The 23,673-nt window shown below is 50.7% G+C and overlaps 1 protein-coding gene across 1 annotated transcript in view; it reads right to left on the bottom strand.

The window, feature by feature from the left end:
• Positions 1 to 3,177: 3,177 nt before the first annotated feature.
• LOC116953503 (YTH N6-methyladenosine RNA binding protein C2) overlaps positions 3,178 to 23,673 on the bottom strand; it is a 62,471-nt gene continuing 41,975 nt past the window's right edge. The window contains exons 25-31 of the mRNA XM_076075105.1: positions 21,006 to 21,115; positions 18,533 to 18,951; positions 17,598 to 17,760; positions 16,331 to 16,537; positions 15,538 to 15,720; positions 14,067 to 14,348; positions 3,178 to 11,063 (exon numbers count right to left, since the gene is read on the bottom strand). Of these exons, the coding sequence (XP_075931220.1) occupies positions 11,004 to 11,063; positions 14,067 to 14,348; positions 15,538 to 15,720; positions 16,331 to 16,537; positions 17,598 to 17,760; positions 18,533 to 18,951; positions 21,006 to 21,115 (1,424 nt within the window). The 3' untranslated portion in view covers positions 3,178 to 11,003. The remainder of the gene's footprint in view (positions 11,064 to 14,066; positions 14,349 to 15,537; positions 15,721 to 16,330; positions 16,538 to 17,597; positions 17,761 to 18,532; positions 18,952 to 21,005; positions 21,116 to 23,673) is intronic.

Raw genomic sequence — 23,673 nt, 5'->3', positions numbered from 1 at the left:
CGACCTGCTGTGTACCAGGCGAGGTAGTTAACATCTCCTAGGCACCGTGATGATGATGAGAGATACGAAAACTCCAAATATACAGCAGCAGGCGTCAGGGTCGTGATTGAACCCATGGACTGAATGCCAGTTGAGGTAGCCAAGCAGGCGTTCAGCCTGGCTAGTGCCTGGAAGGGCGACAGTCGTCCCTACCAGGTGTTACAGGCTGCAGCGGAGACTTAACGTTGTCATCAACAGTGCTGTGCCTTGTACTGTACTATGCTACTGCGTCTATGCACCCCCACTTTCACCAACCCGCATCGATCAGCGCGGTGAAGTATGGTCAAATAACCCCCACGAACTCGCGCACATTCAGCAGTGGATGGACAAGAAGGGGGCTGCTTCGATCGTTTAAGTCTACGTGACCCATAGACGTACGACTGCTATTTACTGTTTTTATTATTTTACCAGGTAAGGCCCCACTGAGCTATAGAGAGCTCTTTTTCAGAAGCGACGTAGCGAGCACATCATCATCACGTGGACATTGATAGCAGTCGCCAAATACTCTAAACGCGTAAACGTTTGTAGATGTGGAGGGGAAAACCGGAGAAAAATCCACGCAACCACGGAGAGAGAGAGACATGCAAACTCCAAATATACAACAGGCGTCAGGGTTGGGATCGAACGCACGACCTCTTGCATATCAGGCGATGTAGTTAACATCTCACCACAGCAGGTAGAGGGCCTTCTCCTTGAAGCTCACCCGTAATGGAGCCAGCGTGAGCTGAGCTGTGTCCGTGCGTAACGAGGCTCACAGTGACAACGTACGGGCTTAGAGAAGGACGGGCACCTTCTACCGACGGGTCCTGTGCCACGGTGAGCCGGCAGGATCGCTGAGACCGTGGACCCGTAAAGCGAGAGTACCTCGGGCTCACGGTCCCACGGTCGGAGCGGGGCCAGCGTCACCCAGCTCTCGCAATGATTTTTCCAACCACACCCAACATCAGTTGGGCGCCATGCCTCTCCTGGTATACAAGAAGTCGTGGGTTCAATCACAACCCTGACGCTTGTATATTTGGAGCGTGCATGTCTCTCTCCCCAGGTCTCGTGTGTTTTTCTCTGGGTCCTGCGGTTTTTCCCCTCCCCATTTAGAATCAACATCACGCTGCTATACTTTTCGACGTGATCAGCCATTTCCTTGAGCTTTAATTTTTTTTCTCAATAAATAGCTGGAGAGCTCAGTGGGCCTTACCTGGTGAAATAAAAGTAGTTTTTTTTAAAATAGCTTGTCGGATATTTAGTTTCCGCACGATCTTTCTCTGCCTTTGCAGACGGCGAGCGATGATGAAGGCGGACGGACAGACGAGGTCAGACTCGGCGGCGGCTGCCAACGGGACCAGCGGCGACGGCCCCGTCGACGGTCACCCCAACGGCCTGGCCGCCGACCCCGCTTCTCCGGCCGGCACCGGGGTGGTGCCCGGCGATGACGACGGACCGGCCGAGGAGCGCACGCTCACCGACCACCTCAACAAGCGCCTGCTTGAGTCCTTCCTGGGCCGGCTGAACCGCGGGGAGGCGCGCACGAGCGCGGCTCGGGACGGGGAGGACGAAGACGCGCAGGCCGCGGGCCCCTCCCACGAGTGGGATGACTTTCGGCCGTGATGGCGCTCGGGGCCGGGATGGGCGCCTGCTGGCACGGATGTACGGGGGGATGGGGCCTTGGTAGCGTTGGCTGTGGCAGGACCAAGGGAGATGCCCCCGCCATCCTTCACCCCCTACCACCGATCCCTCACCACCCCTCCCCTTGAGACCTCAAAAATTGGTATACTATTATTTACCAGAGCAAATACATTGAATTTTTTTTTTTATTGAAGCAGGGCCCTGTTTAAAAATCCTGACATTTTGGGACCTTCCTCCCCGAGTTAAATGTGGGTGGCTGCGTGGGTGGACGTGCATGTGGGTTGGTGACTGGGTGTTGACTCAGCCTCAAATGAGTATCTGGTGCGATGTGTAAACATCGCCACTAGGGAGACAAAGGCGGCCGGGCGTGGTGTTGGCCACCCACCCCCTCGTGTGCCGTGCCGGCCTTCATAGGTGCTCGCGAACAGCACTTGCCCCAACAGTCGGTTCAGCCTATATGGGGGATCTTAGCCTTTGTTGGTGTGTAGAAAGGTGTGTGGGTGTTTATGTACCATCACATTTGCTGAGTAAACGCCTGAAGGCCTGCAATGCAAAGTGTGCAGCTAGGTAGTGGGGTAAGTGGATAGGTGTGTAGGGAAATGGATAGATGTATGGATAGGCAAGTTGATATATATTTAGGTAGGTGGGTAGGTGATTAGCGAGGCATGCTTTGTAAGTAGGATGGACAAGTGTGTCCCATAATTTCACGATGCAATGCATTGCCGCCAATTGTGGTTCACAATTCCGTTCACAAATCAATGATGTCTCGTCCTTGTGCATGTAGAATCCACAGTATACAATGCACGCGCCTTCACGAATCTCAAAACGGTTTTCACACGCACGAGTCAAGCCACGTGCCTCGTGAGTGCACAGCGATTGTTTTAATGTACTAACCATTCCCTATATATAGATGGGTATCAGAATATAAATATTTATTTCTGCTGGAGGATGAATCCAATGAGCTACAAAGCTCTTTTTCACAGATGTCCAGTAGGGGCACAGGGCCAGAACGTTACAACGGGTAGTTTGGCAGTGTTCGCCTTTGTAGCCAGGGGAGAGAGATGTGTGGGATGATATTAAATGTCTTGCAAAGGGGACACCTTTAGTCAAGAAAGGAATGGTAATACAGTACAGGGTATGACTAGTGCGTGAAATAAGTTTGGCATGAAAAGACTGCGAAATGACTTTAATTATATGCATTATATGAGAGCAAAATGTGTATTTTTAAACAGTTTGTAATGTGAATCCGAGGCAACTGAAATTTGATATTAGAAGTTAGCCCCAGGTAGAGTTACAGGTTTGCCCTTTGCGTCATTATTCCGTGGCCCACCATGCTGTCAAAATATTGTATTTAAGGGGCTTTAATGTCACACTGGGAGTTTGTACATGACAATGGGATGTCTGTAAGTGGAGACGATGGTCGTTGTTCAACTCAATAATAGTGCAGTATGTGGAATAAAAAGATGAAAGGAAGAGCTTAAAATGACGGTACGAATTAAATTGGGAGTCGAGTCAAACTTCATGAAACTCGCTGTTTTATTTACACGTTTGTCACAAGGAACAGCAGCAGCACGTGCCTTAGTATCACTAAACTCGGAAACGGTGCCGAGGTGTTAACATTCTAAACACGCTGCAATAAAGGTGCAACATGTGTACACGGCTTGCGGTTTTCCAAACGGACAAGCTGTCTTAATGAGCACCCAATCAAACTGTTTGGTCCGTGGCTACACCGTAAAGTGCTCTGTTTACATCGAGAGAATCGCTTTCTTATTAGGGAATGCTTAACGGTAGATGTTATCAACAAAGGAGGCAAAGTAGCTTGTCGTTGACGAGAAAACTGAACACATTGGTCAACAGCACTGCTATATAACGGGCGACGTTTGGGCAATGTGGCCCCGTCTGCACAGCGTATCGACAAAGAGCAGCCGAGTGGAGTTGAGGCGGCACTGAACGATAGCGCCGCACTATTGTTCAGCGCCGCCTCGCAACGCTGATCCACTCTACCTCTCTGAACCCCTCCACAGACACGAAGGAGACCGTCGCGGCGACGATGACGACACACTCCTCCGCTGCTCCTGACGCGGCTATCTGGCATGACCACCTGAACGTGAAATTGTAGTTTGTTGCTCTGCGTCGACATCAGCAGCCGTACGACGAGAGAAGGAACCTCCGTTGGGAAGACGAGCCGCTTCCCCCGACAACGTCGCCTGTTGTACACATTTTATCTTTAGGGCCGCAGTGTTACTGGCGGAACTTGTTGGGTTTATTTTTGTTGAGTATATATGCTATTGGTTGCTTGCGCACCACTGCCAATGCTCCTGATTAGCACGGTCGGCTACGTACGGTGCAAAATAAGTTAAACATACACACGTACGCACAATGCAGTATCAGCATAGTTTATCGATTCTTGGGTTGTTTAAATCGTTGGGTTTTTTCCCCCGCAACAACCAGCAACCACGCGAAACGAAACGGATTACCGACAGAAACGTCCAGAAACAAACGGAGCGACTCAATCTCTGACCCGAGGAATGTCGGGGAGCGTAATGGTTGGCAGCGCACTGGACTTGCAATCCAGAATGCTGCCGATGTTATCCCATCTCGCGGGCACACGTTACCCACGGCGGTGACTGAGGCCGCCGAGTGGTTCGCGTGTCCGTGCACGCGCGTGCCAATCGGCGCGTGTTCGTTTTCCACCACTCAATCTGGAAACGGACGCCGGGCGGTTCCCGAATTCGTGAACTGGTAAACGATTCTCAAAATGGTGACTTGGTTCTAACAAGCTACAGTTCAACAGTGGTCGGAGACGCACATTGCATGCAGGTACTTGAGAACTCTTGACTTTGGGCTGTCGGTAATAAGTAATTTTTTTCACGGTAGCTTCTGCCTTCTGTTAAAAACCAAGATCACAAAGATGCCGAAGTGGATTGGTTTATTTACGTCATTCAACAAAACATTTTAACAGGCCACATAGGAAACAGTGTGGTGTCAAGAGGCAAAGACATCTTTGATATGTGAGCACAGGGCTCTTCAACTGGAGGCCCATGGGCCACATCTGTGGCTGAAGGCTCTTGGAGTGACCTGCCTGGCTATGGGACCCCGAGATAATGTAAAAGTGGTCCAGATTAGTGAGCTGAAAGAGCTAAACAAGAGACAGGGATGAGAGAGAGAGAGCTGTTGTGGACATGAGATGAAGATGAAAGCGGAGCAAGATGGGTGGAGAAACCTCGAGGCAAGAGATAAAGATGAGTGAGATTAAGGCTAAGCAAGAGGGAGTCATTTAATGAGTACATCTGTATCGGCATTCTTACAGCACGTGGCTATCATGAAGGTGCTGCTGTTTCGCGGACGCAGTCTGCAAGTGGTTTCACAGCGGGGAGCGGTGTCGTTCCAACGAGGTATTTGCGGTGTAAATTTTTCAAATTTGGACGGCGACGCCGGCCTACGACGGATTATGTGGTGTAGCCGACAGACTTCTCCGATAAAGCGGTGGTATAGTTGCGCTCCCAAAGAACACGGCGTGATGGAAAAATCGCCTTATAATACAAAATATATATAGGGGTAAAGCACAGTGCGCGATAACACGAGAGATGCGTACGCAGGCCAAACAAAGACCGAGGCGCTTAAGCATCCTGCTTCGTGCGATGCTACGAGGCAGCCGTAACCGCCGCGTACTCCTACTCGCGCGGCGTTGTACCGTTCACTCGATCGCGTTACATCACACTTCGCATCCGCGTCATCAAAAAAAAAGTGTTCCCCAATACATCAATCGCATTGTATAATCCAATTCACGTAATTAAAACCCGCGGCGTTATAGAACAGACTGCATTAGGTTTAATACACACCGCGGTATTAACCGGGGCGGCCTGGTGGAGTCGAACCACGTACCCCGAGATGAAAGGGGGAAAAAAACGAGAGAGAGATGAGAATTGAAGAATAGAGATAAAGATTAGTGACTTGACAGAAGGATCAAGAACGGGGAGGCAGCTGTCGGAGAGCTCTGGGCAAGAGCTACAGATGAGAGAGATGAAATCAGAACGAACAATTGCTGTTATTGATCACCTAAGTGGCCACGGAAAGATGCGACTGACACAGCACTGTATATTATCATTATGTTGTTAATTTTATTAAGTGGCCGGGCAGAAAATTAAGTTGAAGAACCCTGACTCGGCCCATTAAACAAGGAACGCATTTTATTTGTCATACTGTGCTGGGAGTGGCGCATAAAAGACAATGATATGGGGGGTGATGTTGCAGGAAATAGCCCTTCTGTTAATGGCCCGTCTACGGTGAAGTGGTAGGAAGTTCGCCTGCTTATCGCGTTTCATTTCGGGGCAGTGTCACTGACGGCCGTGTCGAGTCGTCCCGGGGAGACGCCGCGATTGTTGTTGTTTTGTTCGTGCGCCTTCGCCAACAGCGTCAATCGTTAAAGTGCTCGCGGGAGAGGAGGAGTCAACTACTTCGGCAATGACAAAACACTTTGAGGACACGTAAACGAAAGTTAAAATGAACATCTTCTTTCGGAGAACTTTGTTTTGAACAATTTTCACGAAGATAAACAATTTTAAACAGGATGAAGGTTGAAAGCGCAGTCGATCGGCTGGTCACGTGTGGTGGTGGGGCGAAGTGTGGGTACTCCCACTGCTACGTCAGGTCAGAGTTGGAGGAGTAGGCCGGCAGAGGCCCTTCTGCCAGCAGTGGCGTGAGCCACGAATTGCAGGGGCTGCACCTTTTACGTCGTGAGTTTAGCGAAGTGAGATGTTCGTTAAAAAAAACACAACTTCATCAAAAAACGTTGGACTCTTGAGATTATTGGAAACTTTTATGACAGCGATACAACCTTGATTGGAAATTTTAGATTTTGTCAACTTCTCGTCACACAGCCACAACAGTTTTCATGCGGATAAAAGAAAAAAAACGCCAAATTGACGACCGAGCCGCCAACTTTGAGCGCTGTGTTTCAAACGCGACACATTTCCAAAAGCAGCTTTCTGACAGAGACTTAAAACACCAACACAGTGGACACACGCCTAAGGGTACGACCACATCCCTCTCTAACTTTGCAATCAGAACAACGGTCGTCAAAACGATGGGGAGGTCACGATGCCTTTCGGGATTTCACGTCTCCATTGTGATCGTAGAGAGTGGGGCATGGCGAATATTTCCCTTACCAAAGAGCCGATTAGGACTTTTGAATACGGCTGGTGGGCAACCGCGCACGCACGCACGCACGGGCGTTTATCCAATAACAACGCAAACACAACAACGCACACGTACGTGTGTGTGTGTTGAGCAAGTATAACAGGGCCCTTGCAGCGACGGGAGTGGACTAGCTTTGATCTAAAGTTCTCGTTTTCCAGGTTATCTTAAAGATAGATACCTTCACCTTCTTAGTTTCGTTCACCTTCTTAGTTTCGATCGGGGTGCGGCCGAGAAGATTGTAGCGACGGTCAAATGTAATTTTGCGGGCCGTTCCAAAGGGCGGCCGGGTAAAAGTCGCGTGGCCGCATTCCCCGCCCCTGACGGTCGCCCCCTCAGCGGATGCGGGGATCGCGTGAACAGAATCATTTTGAAAACACAATAACGGAACTTTAAAAGGGCGGTCAAGCGCACAGCCCAGGCGCGTACGGTTAAGTTTCTCGCGTTTCTCTCGCATCTTACTCCGAGCGGCAATTACCGCAGAGCACGGAAACGTCGAGAGGCGGTGAGTCCGGAACGACGCGCCCGTCACACCGCAACTCGGACTAAGCTAGGGAGCGAGCCTGGATGATAGTGCCTGGACGGACGACCCCAATGCATAATAGAGGCGCCGTAGGCTCCAGGCTGCCGCTGCTGCGGAGCTGTGTGGTGGGCAGCAGAGGACGCTGGAGAAGAGCCATAGCTCCGGTGCACTTTTCCACCCCCCTTGTCTGTGTCATCGCGTCCCCTCCCCAACCTTCCCCAACCTTCACCGACGTGCGTGGTGAATGAGCACGGTGAGAAAAGCCCCCCATGCGCCGCTCACAGCGTGGGCAGACGACTCATCCGGAAGCGGATTTACAAGAGGGCGGGGGTACACCGCGCACGCTCAGTGCCGCGTGTTGACCCGCGAAGGTTTGGCTCTCCATCCGACGTGAGTACGCCTTTGTAAAATCGTGTTTATTTCTACCCACAGCAAAAGCGGGATGCGGGGAGGGGGGGGGAAATGATTTACCAATCCCAATGTCCCGATGGTGGTGATGGTGGTGCTGATGACAGTGGCTTGGTGTAGGGAGGCCCTCATCCGGCAGTGGATCGGCAAGAATGGAAGTGACGAAACACGTTCATGTCCGCAAGAACCACCAATGTTTCTGCCTCCGGTTGCTAACGTTGTGCACGCACGACGTGGAAAACACCAGTCGGGCCGAACAAGAGAACTGAACGGGAGTCCGAGCCAACTCAGATTTTAAATCGCGTGGGGGACAATAAAAATAACATTTACAGACCCCCTCTTACCGTACACTGGATATTTCAAGATGCTCGTTTCAATAATGAAACCGAGGCAGCTCAAAACGACTGAGGTCTCGCAAGAAGCAGCATCGACATCAAGGCTGCGCCGAAGTGCGCGCAACCAACGCCGTGACGAAGAACGCCGCGGCATTTCGACCGCGGGAATAATAATAAAACAAAAACCGAAACGAGGTTTCCCACTCGCGGTCCACCGCTGTGGCTCCTCGACCCGCCACGACATAACAACAATGCGAGGCGCGGTAGTAAGTAAAAAAAAACAAGCCGGCACCACGGTCTTAACGTTACGACAGCGGGAGACGGCGTCCACCGACGACGGCGCTCCCCGTCAGAATGAACAATCTGTGACCATTTCTTGGGCGAGCGTGGAAGGGCCGACTGGGCGAGCGTGGAAGGGCCGACTGGGCGAGCGTGGAAGGGCCGACTGGGCGAGCGTGGAAGGGCCGATTGGGCGCGAGCGTGGAAGGGCCGACTGGGCGAGCGTGGAAGGGCCGATTGGGCGAGCGTGGAAGGGCCGATTGGGCGAGCGTGGAAGGGCCGATTGGGCGAGCGTGGAAGGGCCGATGGCGCGAGCTGCGATGCCTCCCCCCGTTGGGTAGCGGCGATCCGACGTCGCTTTCCGTTTTGAGTCGGGGATTTCGCCCGCCACAAACAAACCCTAAATGACACCGGGCCTACAGACCAGGACGCAATGCCCCCCCGGGGAACACACGGTTGGTGTAGTTTCAAGGAAAACGTCGGACGTCTAAATGACTAACCTGGGCTGTTAAGAGTTTGCTCTTCAACGTCAACGGTGAGTGGGCGTGCGCTGTTGAACGCTTGTCAACGTGACGAGTTCATTTGTTTGGCTGTGTCGGGTGGTGGAGGGTCTTACGACAAATTTGGCTGGATCATTACGCGGCCTAACCCAACAAAAACTATTACAAATCGTAACATTGGCTGCGAAAACGCACTACTTACTGCGTGTTATGTTCATTCAAGGATTTCACTTTTGAAGATCCTGAGGACTTTAAAAGCCAATGTGACGATGACAATGATTAAATTTGCGGCTGAAGATTTGCCGGACGGCTTCTGGAAGCCACGCGATCGCTGGCCGCAATGAATCGGTGACCTCTCTGAAGGGACCCCTCGTTTCGGACGCTTATAGCCGCACTACCGAGGGATATAACCAAACAACTAAGCAGACAACAATGAGCCTCTGTCACGCATCTGTCCCTCCGCGTAAAATAGTTCAGTTTTTTTTACACATTGTAATGTTTAGTTTCAGATATAATAGCATAACCATTTTCTTTGGTTCTTTCAGTAAAGTCACGTAGAATGAGAATAAAATAATAAAATAAAACAATGAAATTCTCACGGCGTTTCGGCCACAACACAAGCGGCCTTCTTCAGGTGAAGGAACAGTTTTGTTTTGTTCTGAGAATTTCATTGTTTTATTTTATTATTTTATTCTCATTCTACGTGACTTTACCGAAAGAACCAAAGAAGATGAATCCTTGCAGTCACGAAAGCTTTAAATAGAAGCATAACCATTCATGCAAATTCCATCTCTCGCAATCGCTGAGCAGCCACAGAGAAGCGGGAAGGCAGCAGCCAGGTGCTGGGACAGCGATAACCAACAATTATCCAAGCTCTGCGATGCACCATATATGAAGGTGTTTGTCAACCGGTTAAAGAGTATATATACGAGAGGAAACCAGAGCACCCGGGGTAATCCCACACGTGCGAGTGAGCGTCATTCTACCCCCTACGGAAGGGACAGATGATATTAGTAGGCACTTTGCCGTACTGCCTTCTCATCAGCTGCACAGCCTTACGGGAGTGAATATAAACTTAATAAAATGTTGTACATGGACGGGCAGATATGTGAATGAGGCGTACTATCCGCTTGGTCATTGTGTTACTCGCCTTCTCCACTCAAGACGCGAACGATTATGCGCGCGGAAAACGGACGCCAATTGGACGAAGGGTTAATCAAAATTCCATAAAACGTTTTTGCTGCACCTCGTTCGCCCCGCCAGCGTGAGGTGTCACCGCAGGACGCTCCTCTGCTGCGCTTGAGCAAACGTTCAGACGGGGAAAGACGGCAAACAGCAACAGCCGCCGTTCGCCAGCAAGTTGCGGCGACGTCACCACGGCGCTTGCCCCAGGTTCGGGTGTACTTCGAGGCCACGTGTCGGGGCTCCCACACAGGTCACGGGACAGAATTCGGGTGCAGTGGATTTGGCCGACCGCGATGGCTGGCAGATGCAGCACCGCCTGTGGAAACTCGCTGCGTTTCAGCAGCCCGATGCTCCGCTCGTTGTTGTGAGGGGTGGTAAGGAAGATGCACACGCATGCACATGCACGCATGCACACGCATGCACATGAGCGTACACGACGTACGTCACAGCTGAGACGAGGTGACACCCGCCTTCTTCATTGAGACAACACCAACGCTCAGTAAGGCGTGGCGTTGGAAAAATTAAAAACACCAGAGGACTCAAATAATAAAGATAAAAGATCCCCCATATCGCCTATAACAGTCTGTTGGGGCAAGTGCTGTTAGCGAGCAGCTATGAAGGTCGACACGGCACACGAAGGGGGTGGGTGGCCAGCACCACGCCCGGCCGCCTTTGTCTCCCTCGCGGCGATTTTTACACACGGCACCAGGAACTCCTCTGAGGCTGAATCGACCCAGGGGAGGGCCCAGGACTGGTCCAGGTAAATCATCACTTGCTGTTGGCCATGAGCAGGAATCGAACTCGGGCCGCCGGGTTCATAGCGCAAGCGTGCTAACCGCTGCACCTCTGCTCCCCCGTACCAGAGGACTCGCCCACGCACACAGAGCGTGCGGTGCGTCCGCTTGGTGAGGCTGCTGGTTAGTACCTCGGCATCTGCAGAGGGGACTGACTTGCAGCGGCCTGCTGTTCCAAGTCTCGCTGCAAACAAAACAACAAATAAAACACAGTGAACAAAAGCTCCTCACATCCGATTAGCACGGTTGACTACGTATGGTGCGAAATAAGTTAAACATACATCCACGCGCACATACGAGGTTACTTATTATGATGTTTGGTTATCCAGGCAGGGAGCGATGTTGCTGCTGTGTACGATCCCAAATGAGTAATTTGCGAGTATTTTCTTTGAGATAGCATTGGGATGTTTTGGCCAAATCCAGTTAGATTGTATAGGTTTTCGTTCAGCTATGGGGAAAAAAAAACAGAGAGCCAGAAGGAAACCCGTGCAGAACAGGGTGAGAACATTCACCTGCACACAAAGACACATATCCCCCGTATAGCCTCAACAAACTGTTGGGGCAAGTGCTGTTAGCGAGCACCTATGAAGGCCGGCACGGCACACGAAGAGCACCACGCCCGGCCGCCTTTGTCTCCCCAGTGGCGATGTTTACACACCGCAACAGGTACTCATTTTAGGGTCGTGTCGACCTAGGGGAGGCACCACGACTGGCTCAGATAATCAGAACCCGGCAGCCCGAGGAACCAAACTGGGGCTGCCGGGTTCGTAGCGCGGCGCTTTAACCGCCGTGCCACAGCTCCCCACTTGCACACACAACCTCTTTCACACTCTCACTCGCACACACCCTTGCACCCATCCAAAGTGGAATCTTTCACTCGCACTCCAACGCACGCACAATCACCACATACTCACAATCACACAGTCACTCTCCGCAGAAGCGGAGGAGAACACACAAACGCAACACGAAAAAGCGTACCAGTTGACAATCGAACCCAGACCCAGCTGCTGCGAGGCACGAATGTTAACCCCCACTGCGCCACCCAGTCGCACCCATGGACGTAGACATTGCCATACAACAAAGAAGAATGTGTGTCTACAAGCAGTGGAGGCTGGTGGAGTAAAACTATACATGTGTGTGTGTCTGTGGGGAGAACGACAAAAAGTCTCTATTTGTTTATTTAGTGTAACGTTCAGTTCCGTTTTAGTTCAACACGAGAGCTGGCGGTGCTATTAACAGAAAGCTTACACGAGATAAAAAAATAATTCCTTTGCTTTCATTCTATCGCATCAATACTTTATTAAATGGAAGTGCTGCGTGCCAGTAAAACTGCTGAATGAGCCAATCGCGATAACTTACACCGCCGCTCGGATTTTATGACATTATAAAGGGTTTGCATTATCCGGGCTGATTGCTTTTCTCCCCTGCCTGTTTAAAAGACTATAATGATTCATGAGACTTCCTGGCTCAATTACCCAGCTTTGTAAAAAAAAAAAAGATAGTAAAAAATAATTTAAAATACCGGCAAAACATAAGCTGTCCGTGACAAATAAAATAAACATTCACGGGACGCCCCGCGGGGGACGAGCGTCCACGTCCCCCGACGCGCGTCCCCGGCTGCACCGTGCGGCGCTCGATCATCCCGACGTTTCGCCCCGCGAGCTAGGGAACTTCATCTGAGGGTCGAATAGGTAACTAGAGAGGGGGCCCTTGCCCATAAGATCGGCAGTTCACCAGCATTCCTTCAAGCAGAGCCTGACTTCTGCTGACGAGACACTGCGTGTCGAAACCGGCCCAGAGTTGTGCCCGTCTTGAATCAATGCCGCTAAATTATGCACTGCCGGGAGAGACGCTCCCACCACGCGCGGTGAAACGTCGGTCATCACTGTGCACGCAAACGCACGGTGGGCACAACCCATAAACATGCCGCAGTAGACCCGTGTTTAGCCCAGCAAGGATGATTTCCAGTGAGCAGAACGTGTAAATGAATACGAGGGTGCTTTAACATGCCATTCGAGGTTAGGATGTTTAAACAAGGTTATTTTGTCGTAGCGATTCGCCAAAGTGAAGCACGTTTGAAGCCTGGTTAATACTGGGAATGCCAGGTGCTGTAGGCTTGTTCCTGAGAGGCATTCAGGAGGTGACAGTACAGCAATGAACAGTACAGTGAAACCTTGGATTGCGAGCATAATTCGCTCCGGAAACGGGCGCTCGTAATCCAAAGCACTCGTATATCAAAGCGAATTTCCCCGTAAGAAAAAATGGAAACTCAGATGATTCGTTCCACAACCCAAAAATATAAAAAAACATGATTAATACAAAATACTGTACCTTTTTATATTTGTATTTAAATTTAATATAAAGGAATCAAATGTATTAATTAAATGTAATCGTGGCTGGTGTGAGGGAGACTAGAGAGAGGAGAGGAGGGTTATTGTGTAGGACGACTTTCACTGTCTGTAACGGAATCTGCCATCTGTTGGCTCACTGGAATATTTTTCTTTTTGTGCGACTTTAACAAGGAACCTATCCAATGACACTTGCTTTTGCCTCCTTTTGAGGATTTCGCGGAAATGTGACCTTGCATTGTCGTTAAATAGATTCATCGCTCGCACTGCTACAGCCTTATTCGGGTGGTGCTTTTCTAAAGAACAGTCACTACACTTGGACACAAAATAAAAAAAAATGCTTTACGCACACACACGTGGTCACAACACTATAGTAAACAGTATACGCTCTCGCACGGATGTTGACTATACGAGTGAGGCACGCCGACTGAGACCGAGCATGGGAGACGATTACCCACAATCCCGCAGCGAGAGAGAAGAACCATTAGCTCAGTTGTGATCACGTGATGCTCGGCAGACAAAACGTATACTGTACGTACTGCTCTTATTGCAAGACATCGCTCGTTTATCAAATTAATATTTATTTAAAACATTTGCTCGTCCTGCAAAACACTCGCAGACCAAGTTACTCGCAAACCAAGGTTTCACTGTATTTAAAAAGCACAAAAACCTTGCTGCTGAGATCTGAGAGCGTGACCCTCTCGTATGAATGGGTTGTCTCCGGGCTCTCCGGATCTCCCCCCACGTGCCATAACTCGTAAAGGGAATTAAATTTCCCAAGGAAAATAAATATCGTTTTCATCACTACTTATTTTGACGGGAATAAACAAAAAAATTACCACAGCTCTCGAGTAGAGGGGGTTCCCATCTGCCGGGGTGCGTGTTTCTCTGCTTCCAATTAGCTCCGTCGTGTAGTCATCGGCACTGCCAGCGGCGCCTGTGGCACCCACGACACCACCGCCACCACCACCACCACCGCCGCCACCACCACCACCGCCGCCACCACCGCCGCCACCGCCGCCGCCGCCACCGCCGCCGCCCCCACCACCGCCACCACCACCGGCACGGGGCCATCTGTCCCACAACTTGAGCAGCTGTTCTCCAACCTGAGTCTCAAGCTCCTGTAATGGACATCCCCAGAGTCGTAATTAGTCGGCCTCAGCAATAACGCCACGTCATGCCAATGTCACCGCCACGTGCCCTCCCACAACATCATCGCATGCACAGAAATAAACCCACTACCGCATGCACCGTAACTACCATCACAAGCACCGCTACCCATCCGCACTGCCACACACGTCGCACCAACAAAGTATGGCTAACCGCTACACTATCGCTCCCCACACGTGCCACCACCGTCTGTATCACGAGCACCGCCATCACAACAGTCATGCGCGGGATTTAACCACACAAAGGTATGCACAACCGCATACAAAAACTCTCAGCCTTACCCAGACCACCAGCTCATAGTAACTGAATGTGTGCCAATTTCCGTTTAAAACCACTGACTCAAGAGAGTTGAGAAAATGTGGCCGTCCAAACAGACGGCAGTGAAACAAGGATACAACTGTAGACCGGTTTCATCGGCATGAGGGATCATCAGCACACCAGTAATCATTGTTCGCCACTGCCATATTCCCCTGGGAGACCCATGTACGGAGAGGACTTGTACCTTAACACTTTGCATAAATGCAATTAGCACTCACCTAGAGGCAACAATTTTGGGATGGCCATAATTGTGCAACGCTGCGTGTGCCGCTGCAAAACCTATTTGTTTTCAGCCTGTATTGATGTTTCCGTTCGGATGGGTTTTACCCAGGGCACACTACCGGGAAGGGATGTAGAGTCAAGGGTAGAATGCATGGGGTGTACAGTCAAGGATCAAGTGGGAAGGAAAAAGGGAAGCAATGCCACGACGGAGGTCCGCAAGACGGAAAAAGAGGAGGAGGCACGGCTCAAGATGAACAGCAGGAAGAGATGAGGGGGAAAGGCAGGAAGGGAGGGAGGGAGAGAGGAGAAGGAATGACCAGGCCAAGATATCGGCGACGAGAGGGTGATGATGATGATGAGAGTGGAGGGAAGAGAGAGAATAAATGAGCCAGACATGTGCTGCAAAGAGCTCTGTGTGTTGTCACAGAGGGCATGGAATGGTTTCAGAGAGAGAGAGGGGGGGGAACCACACATGTCACGTAATTTATAGGAGGTCTGAGCTGGTGGAAATTCCTCCGGTACAGCCATGGAAAGCTTCTCAAACTACATGGAGGATGGGAGGGGACGAGGAGGGTAAGGGGGGGGGCGGCAGAGGCTCACCTGCCCGTCGCGGCTGATCTGCACCCTCTTGTTGTCGTTCCACGGGTTGAGCAGGTGCTGCACCTGCTGGAACGGGATCCCGCCCAGGTACAGCCACAGCACCCGGAACACTCCGCCCAGCGCGGGGGAGCCCCACTCCTGGCACCGCTCCTGGCCGATCGGCGACACCATGCGTGCGTAGCCCTGCCAACAGAGCCGCAGTCGCGCCCAACCCGGGCCGCTCGCTCGTCGTGCATCGATTCTACGGCGCGGAGTATTTTTGTGGTTTTAAACTATTCTTTTCATTTCACCAGGTGAGGCCCACCGAGCTATATAGCGACCCGGCCACAAATTAGTGCTCAACGAAATCGCTCATCATGTGGGAATTTGCAGCAGCCGAATACTCTTAAGCTTTTTCTAAACGCGGCGGGAAAAACCGGACCCGGGGAGAAAAATACACACGACCGCGGGAAGAGATAAAGAGACAGGCAAACTCCAAATATACAGCAGCAGGCGTCAGGGTCGGGATCGAACCCACGACCTCCTGTATACCAGGCGAGGGAGATAACATGTTGCCTTCCTTCGTGATGGCCCTGCACTATGAGAAGAGCGCCAACAACACCAAAGCCACCAAACATTTCAGAATCCAGAATCTTTATTCAGACTGCAGGAGGAATCCAATGAGCTCTACGAAGCTCTTTTTCACAGATGCCCAGTTAGGGCGCGTCGCTACGATCCACCTCCACCGCCCCCACCACCACCACCATCACCGCCACCCCTGCGCCAAGTGCCGCCGGATTCCTCGGCAACAAACCTGGAAGTGTCCGGAGCCCTGCACGGAGAAGACGAGGTAGACGACGGGGCACAAGAGGAACGCGCGGTTAAGTTTCTGCTCGTTGGCCGGCGTCGTCGACCAAATGCCCCTCTGCTGCGACAGCTCCAGGTTGCGCATGTTGCTGCTCTTCATGACGAAGTAGCGCACGGTCGCCAGCGCCCGCCGCGGAGACGGAGGCTTCGGACCCTGGTCGCCGGGGCGAAGCCGGCGAGAACGAACGGGCAAATTAACTCAACGGCACAGGAAATGGGGCCCCGCGAGGGGTTTGCGTCGATCCAAGGCGTTCGTTCGTGGGCACAGCACGCAGCGCATAAGCCAGGCGAGGGTAAGGATGTGGATTGGGGCACATTCCCAGCGGTGTGGGCTGCATGCATGAAGGGTCTTCTCCACAAATCTGTCCGCCGCCTGATGATGCCGGTTGTAATTGCTGGCGAAACGTCGTACTCAAGATTGTAAATGTTGTGGCTTTGCTCTCCAACACACCGGTGTGCTGTACCAGTGACGAATTGGCCACGTTCTGTTTACGCGACAAACCTTACAAATTGGCTGTGTCGGGTGGTGGCGAGTTTAAGGACACACTTATATATTTACGCGATCTGGTGATGTTACTGCGTGCGATGATGGTGTGTGTGTGATGACGACAATACAGAAAAGGCTAAACATGTGGTTTGGGCACATTCTCAATGGTCCGAACTGGATGAAGGAAGTCCTAGAAGGGTTTCTGGTGATGATGCTGCACCTGAGTGTGTCATGATGCGGTGTGCGATGAAGCAGGCGACGCTGTGTGATGACGACGATCCAGAAAGGGCTCAACACGTGCATTGGGCACTTTCTCAGAGGTGAGAGCCGGATGAAGAGAGTTGTACGGATGCTGAACTTCTTTTGCACCGTTCACAGCCAACCACGCTAATCGGAAGTGCGGGGGAAGGACAAACAAGCTAAACACAACGCGCAGTTCTAAATAAATGTAAGTTTTCAAAATTCTGGAAGGGTTAGGGATGTTGGGGAAAGAGGCACTAAGAGAAGGATGCTGCTTGAAGACTCGAAGGTGGCAGGGACAAGAAAGCTAAATGGATCCGACAGGATGGAGGTGGCTGTGATTTTCCACCGCTGGGCAGAGGACTAAAGAGAGGCTCTGCAGTGCGAGGAGCTGACACAGCTCATCTCCGCGCGTGGACAAACTTTTAAAAAAAAAAACCCCCGAACGCGTCACGTAAGCGGCGCGCAGCACACGCGAGGACGTCACCTTGGCGGCGGCGGGCGGTGAGGCGGCGACAGGGGGAGCGGCGGCGGCGGCGGCGACGGGGCCGTTGCCCCTGTGAGCGGCCGACCGACGATCGAGGAGCGGCGGTTCCTGCTGCTGCGGCTTCAGCTGCTGGAACCCCGGCGGGGGGAGCACCACCCTGGACCTGCCAACACGTCCAGCGGTTTCGCAGTGCGCAATGGAGGGTTTTGGGTGAGATTGCTTCAATATAAATGTGTCGTTAAAACCCGCCACCGCCAATTAGTAAGGTTTGCCACGCAAACAAAACGTGACAATTGTAGCATCAGCTGATGCTAGTTGTAATTACTGGCGAAACGTCAAAGTACTCGAATTGTAAATGTTGTAGGTTTACTCTCCAACACACCGGTGTGCAGTACTAGTCACGAATTGGCACGCTTTGTTTACGTGAAAAACCATACAAATTAGCCGTGTCGGGTGGTGGCGGATTTAACGGCACATTTATATTTAATGCGATCTAACCTAAAAACCACTATCACGGAAAATATTGGTCGCGAAAGCCTAATATTGTTAAACTGGTTTCGGAGTGATCAGTAATCGGTGTTTTTATTTCTCCTGACAACCTCTCACATCCGTGTTGCAAGGATAGCAAGTTGACGATCTAAGCCAATGATGTATATAGAGGTCTATTTACACTCTACCTAGAGACCTACAGACTTATGGAAAAAAAGACCTATACATTCACACAGAGACCCACAGTTCTAGATTTGAAGCTTTCGTGACTGCAAGGATCCATACTCTTTGGTTCTATTCGGTAAAGTCACGTAGGTAAAAAATAAAACATGTGACTTTACCGAATAGATCCAAAGAGTAGAGACCCACAGATTTGTGTTACCTACACAACAACTGCCACCGACCTCCCTGCCCGATAAATAAAATAAAAATGATCATGGCCTCACATCTCGGTCACCAGCAACTCCTCAGTTGACTCGGCCCCACCTCCTCCACCACCACCACCACCACCACCGGCTCCACCACCACCACCGCCGCCATTGCTGCCACCACCGCCACTCTTCCGGCTGCGATCGGCCTTCCACGAAGCCGCCACCGCGGGTGCCGGGGGCGAAAACCTCGCCGCGGCCCCCCGCGCCGTCGTCGACGGCGCGAAGTGCGGCTCCTCGGGAACGATCGGCCGCGGCCGCTGGCCGATGCCGGTGGGCTGCTGCAGGCCGAGGGCCTCGTCCTCGCAGGCGAGCGCCGCAATAACGGCGCTGACCGTCGCCTCGTCCGCCTGCGACCAGGCGCGCGACGGCGCCCGCATGCGGCGCACGAACAGAGTGTGCCACTTCTGCCGCAGCTGCAGCAGCAGGTTCGCCGCCTGGCGGGAGGGACGGAGGGGAGCGGGAGGGCGTGCAGGGGGGATCAATCGCCCCAGCGCTGTGGAGGCAGGAGCAGCAAGGGTTGTAGGTACAGTGACTCCTCTACTTACGAACGAGTTAGGTTCCAGAGGTCTGTTCGAAAGTCGATTTTGTTCGTAAGTCCAACTTGACTCCTGTCGATTCCAAACATGGTGTACGGCATGTGCACTAAACACGGGGAATGGATTTAAAAGTTGTATCATCTCCTGTAGATGTCACTGGCTCTTCGCGTTCTGCAGATGTAGATGCCACCACTGCCATCTATTGCCCGGCGGTTGAACTTACGACTCTCGGTCCGAATAGGCAACTGGATACACGGACAGGTTTTTTTGTATCTCGGAAAGCTCGTAAGTCGAATGTTCGTAAGTAGAGGAGTCCCTGTATATATTGAAATTCTTTCGCACTGTACGTAGGTAGCCAAGCTTGCTAATTGGAGGTGCAGGGGAAGGACAAAAAACTTCACACAAAAAACAGTTTAAAAGAATAAGTTTTTGGTTGATCGCTGCGCTAATGTTCTATAACTCCCTGCCCGTAGGAGTCGAGGAGGAGCCGTACCCCTGGCACGCCCACAAGGCATTACAGCAAAGTGGACTAATCTCCGTCTGTTTCCATCTTTGCGGGGATAGAGCGTTGCCCCCTCGCGCAAGGCGTGGGTTTTCTTCGGGTGCTCCGGTTTCCCCTCACACGTGAATAATAAACACGACTCATCATTGATTGGCTACAAATATCTTAAAATAAAAACTCAATGCAGGACCGTCCTGAAAAAGAGTCCTACAACTCCTGGATGAACAAGTAAATGATTATTATAAGTACATTTGTATTAATATGACGATGCTTGTTTACCCAGGAAAGCCTCGCCAACTCTTCTGCAAATTAAAGCAAAACTTTTTATTTTACCAGGTAAGGCCCACTGAGCTACATAGCTATTTTTCAGAAGGAACCTAGCCACAAATGATATCTCAACAAAGTGGCTTATCACGTGGACATTTATAGCAGCCAAATACTCGGCATGCATGCTAATTATAAATGTGGAGGGAAAAACCAAAGAACCCAGAGAAAAATCCACACGACCAAGGGGGAACATGCAAACAGCAAATATACAGCAGGCGTCAGGGTAGGAATTGAACCCACGCACTCCTGCAATACCAGGCGAGGTATTTAACATCTCGTCACCGTGTCGCCCCACAGAGACACACGCACCTTCACATGAAGACCCATAGACTAGCAACAGAGAGAGAGGGGTTGTAATTAAGCCGGATGAAAAACTGATACCTCGATTTAGCCAAATTACATGCAAAAAAACACCAGGGTAAATATGATGGGGTGTTTGCATGGCCATCGGTAACCGGGCTGAAACCATCACTTGTGCACACCCGGTGTAATCGCAGATTGTGAACCCAGCATCTCAGCCATCTCGATGAAGCGCTCTGTGCCATGCAGTCAACTCTTAAAAAGCAGTTTAACACGTAGGCTCTTAGGAAGCAAAAAAACAACAGCCTCATCCGATCTTTGGCTTCTTGTCAGATATTTTGGTGTTCATAGCCTCACTCGTGCTGGGAATTACACTGGGAGACAGAGAGACGCACACGTGAACGAAAAAACACGCACAGGTTAATGACACGTTTCACACGTAGTAGTAGTAGGGATTTCGCGACCAATATTATACATAAAAGGTTTTTTTCGGGTTAGATCACGTAAATATAAATGTGTCGTTAACCCACCACCACCCGACGAGGCCAATTAGGAAGAAGGAATAATAACGGAGCGGCAGCCAAGGGACGCGACGTGTGCCCGAGAGCACGTCCACCACGGAGGCGGATCGATGAGAGTTTGCGTCCAGGTGCTGAACGGGTTGTTGTTGTTGTTGCACTGCACGATTGAGAGGTGGTGGCAGTGGTGGCGGCATGGGGAGGCATTCATCCAGCAGTGACAAAAGCAACTCTACGCATTCGTCATCCAGTACTGGATATGACCATGGCTGATGACGATGATGGCGGTGGTGGCGTCCCTTCACCTCTGGGTCCAACTTGAAGTTGATCCACTCGTCGAGATGCAGAACGGCCGTTTTCACCGACGGCTTCTCCTCCATCTCGCTGTCGCTGCTATCGTAGGGAATCCCTTCCACTGCACACGCACGCACGTTCACGCAAGACGCGGTCACCGTCGCAGCCGTCACCATTGGCCCGTGACCACTCAGCCGTGACCACAAGCCCGTGACCACTGGCCCGTGACCACAAGCCCGTGACCACTGGCCCGTGACCGCCGGCTCATAAACACCGAGCCGTGACCTGCACACGAGCCAATTTCAACGCTTCATCTCTTTAAACACTACAAATTGAAAACGAATTGCTTTAGAACTGCTTTTTGTATTTAGTTTGTTGTTGTTACTCCACACTTCCGATTAAGCACGGGTGGCTACGTACAGTGCGAAATAAGTTCAACATACATACATATATACTTTGATTTAAAGCTTTCGTGACTGCAGTAATTCATATTCTTAGCTCTTTCGGTAAAGTCCGTTGAAGGGAAACAATAAAATAATAAAATATATATAAAACAATAAAAATTCTCACGACGTTTCGACCTGATGACGACTGTTATGGTCAAAACGTCGTGAGAATTTTTATTGTTTTATATATATTTTATTATTTTATTGTTTCCCTTCAACGTGACTTTACCGAAAGAGCTAAGTATATACATATATACTATTTTTATTTTAGCAGGTGTAAGGCACACTGAGCAATGTAGCTCTTTCCAGAAGCAACCTGGCCACAAATGAAAGCTCAACAGTGGCTTAACATGTGTAAATTTACAGCAGCCAAATACTCTCAACGTATGATTCAAAATGTGGAGGGCAAAAGCCGGAGGACCCGGGGGAAAAAGCTACGCAAACACAGGAGAGAGACACGCAAACTAAAAATATACAGCAGGCGTCAGGGTCGGCATTGAACACACGACCTCCTGTATACTAGGCAGTGCCCCCTCTCTGTATAATGCTCCTCTGACTGTCAATCCATCACCTGCCTCGGTTTAACACGTCGGCTTTCACGACCTCATGATACGATTTGTAATTACTGGCGAAATGTCGTTCTCAGATTTAAAATGTTGTGGATTTGCTGTCCAAGACACCAGTGTACTGTACTAGTAACGAATTGGGCATTGGGTAGTGGCGAGTTTAACGACACATTTATATTTACGTGATCTAACCCAAAAATCCACTTATAGCGGTTTAACGTGGAGGCTTTCGTGACCAATATTATCCATAATAAAGGGTTATTTTTGAGTTAGATCGCAGTTTAACAACACATTCATATTTACTCCGATCTAACCCCCAAAAGAACCGTAAATTATGGATCCTTTATAGTGATTAACTGGTCAATGTGGAGCCTTTATATTGTCATGATTCTGCTCATTTTACGCAGAAAAGCCTCGCCGAGTCTCAAGACTCTTTTTTCAGGAGGGTCCTGCCAAGAATGGGGGCGATGTTGCTGTGTGCAATCCAAATCGAGTTTTGAGATTACTACTTTTAAAGGCACTTCGTAAAATTGAGTTTGCATTTTTTATATAATATTATAGAGGTATTTTTGTTTCGGCATTGGGATGTTTGGTCGATGCCAGTTACACTGCATGGTTTTTAATGTTTGATTTGTGTTTTTTATCCGCACGTTCTCCAATCCAGGCGTTCCCCTCTCTAGCTCTCCGAGTAATTCACAGAAACCATTTTCCTCCATGCTTCTGTGCATCTCCTTCGGTTTAGTTTGATTTTTGTCATTCTCCGCACACTCGATTAAGTAAAATAAAATCCACCAGGGGGCATCATATGACAGCTAAACGCTATGGGGTTCTTTCTGGCTGGTAAGATTTAAAAACAACTTTACCATAGTCATTAACAACATTTAACAGGATAGCCCTGTTACAAACATTTGTGTAGAGTATTTGGCTGCTATAAACGCGCACCTTGCTACAAACCCGGTAACCCGATTTTGATTCCCACTCACAACCAAACATCGGTGGTGAATATCTAGGACTCCTGTAGGGTCGTCTCAGCCTGAAGTGAGTGCCTGGTGCCATGTGCAGACTTCATCCAGGTGTGGTGGTGGCCACACCACCTCTTCGTGGGCCATGTCAACCATAATCGACGATCGCTAACAGCACTTTCCACAACAGTTTCTGTAGAACACAGGAGATGTTTATCTTAGGTGGTATTAGTGAGGAGCGGCAGTGGAACGGTTAGCATGATGCACTACAAACCCGGCGACCCGAGTTCGATTCTGGCTCACGGCCACCGGTGACGATTATCTGAACCGCTCCTGGGCCTCCCCTATATCGAACCCGAGGTCGACTCAGCCTCAAAGGAGTACCCGGCGCAGTGTGTAAACATCCCCACTGGGGAGAGAAAGGTGGCCTAACATGGTGCCGGCCACCCACCCCCTTGTTAGCCGTGCCGGCCTTCATCGGTACTCACTAATAACACTTGCCTCAAAGGTATCTTAAGGCTATACGGGGTATATCTGCCTTAGTCTTTGTTTGGTGCTGCGAAGTGTTTACAGTGAAGGCGGGGCGCTGTGGCTATTGTTGGCAGTGGTGGTTAGTGGTGGTGTCTGTTGATGGTGGTGGCATTCGGTGGCTGGTATTGTTGGTAGTGGCAGCGGTGGCGGTGACCGCAGAAGCGCCGGCTGCGT

Source organism: Petromyzon marinus, chromosome 52 (assembly GCF_048934315.1).
Source record: "Petromyzon marinus isolate PM22_M1 ecotype Great Lakes invasive population chromosome 52, UKy_Petmar_22M1.pri1.0, whole genome shotgun sequence".
NCBI lineage: Eukaryota > Metazoa > Chordata > Hyperoartia > Petromyzontiformes > Petromyzontidae > Petromyzon > Petromyzon marinus.
Note: the sequence above shows the minus strand (reverse complement) of the source record. Positions and strands in the feature narration are given on the sequence as shown.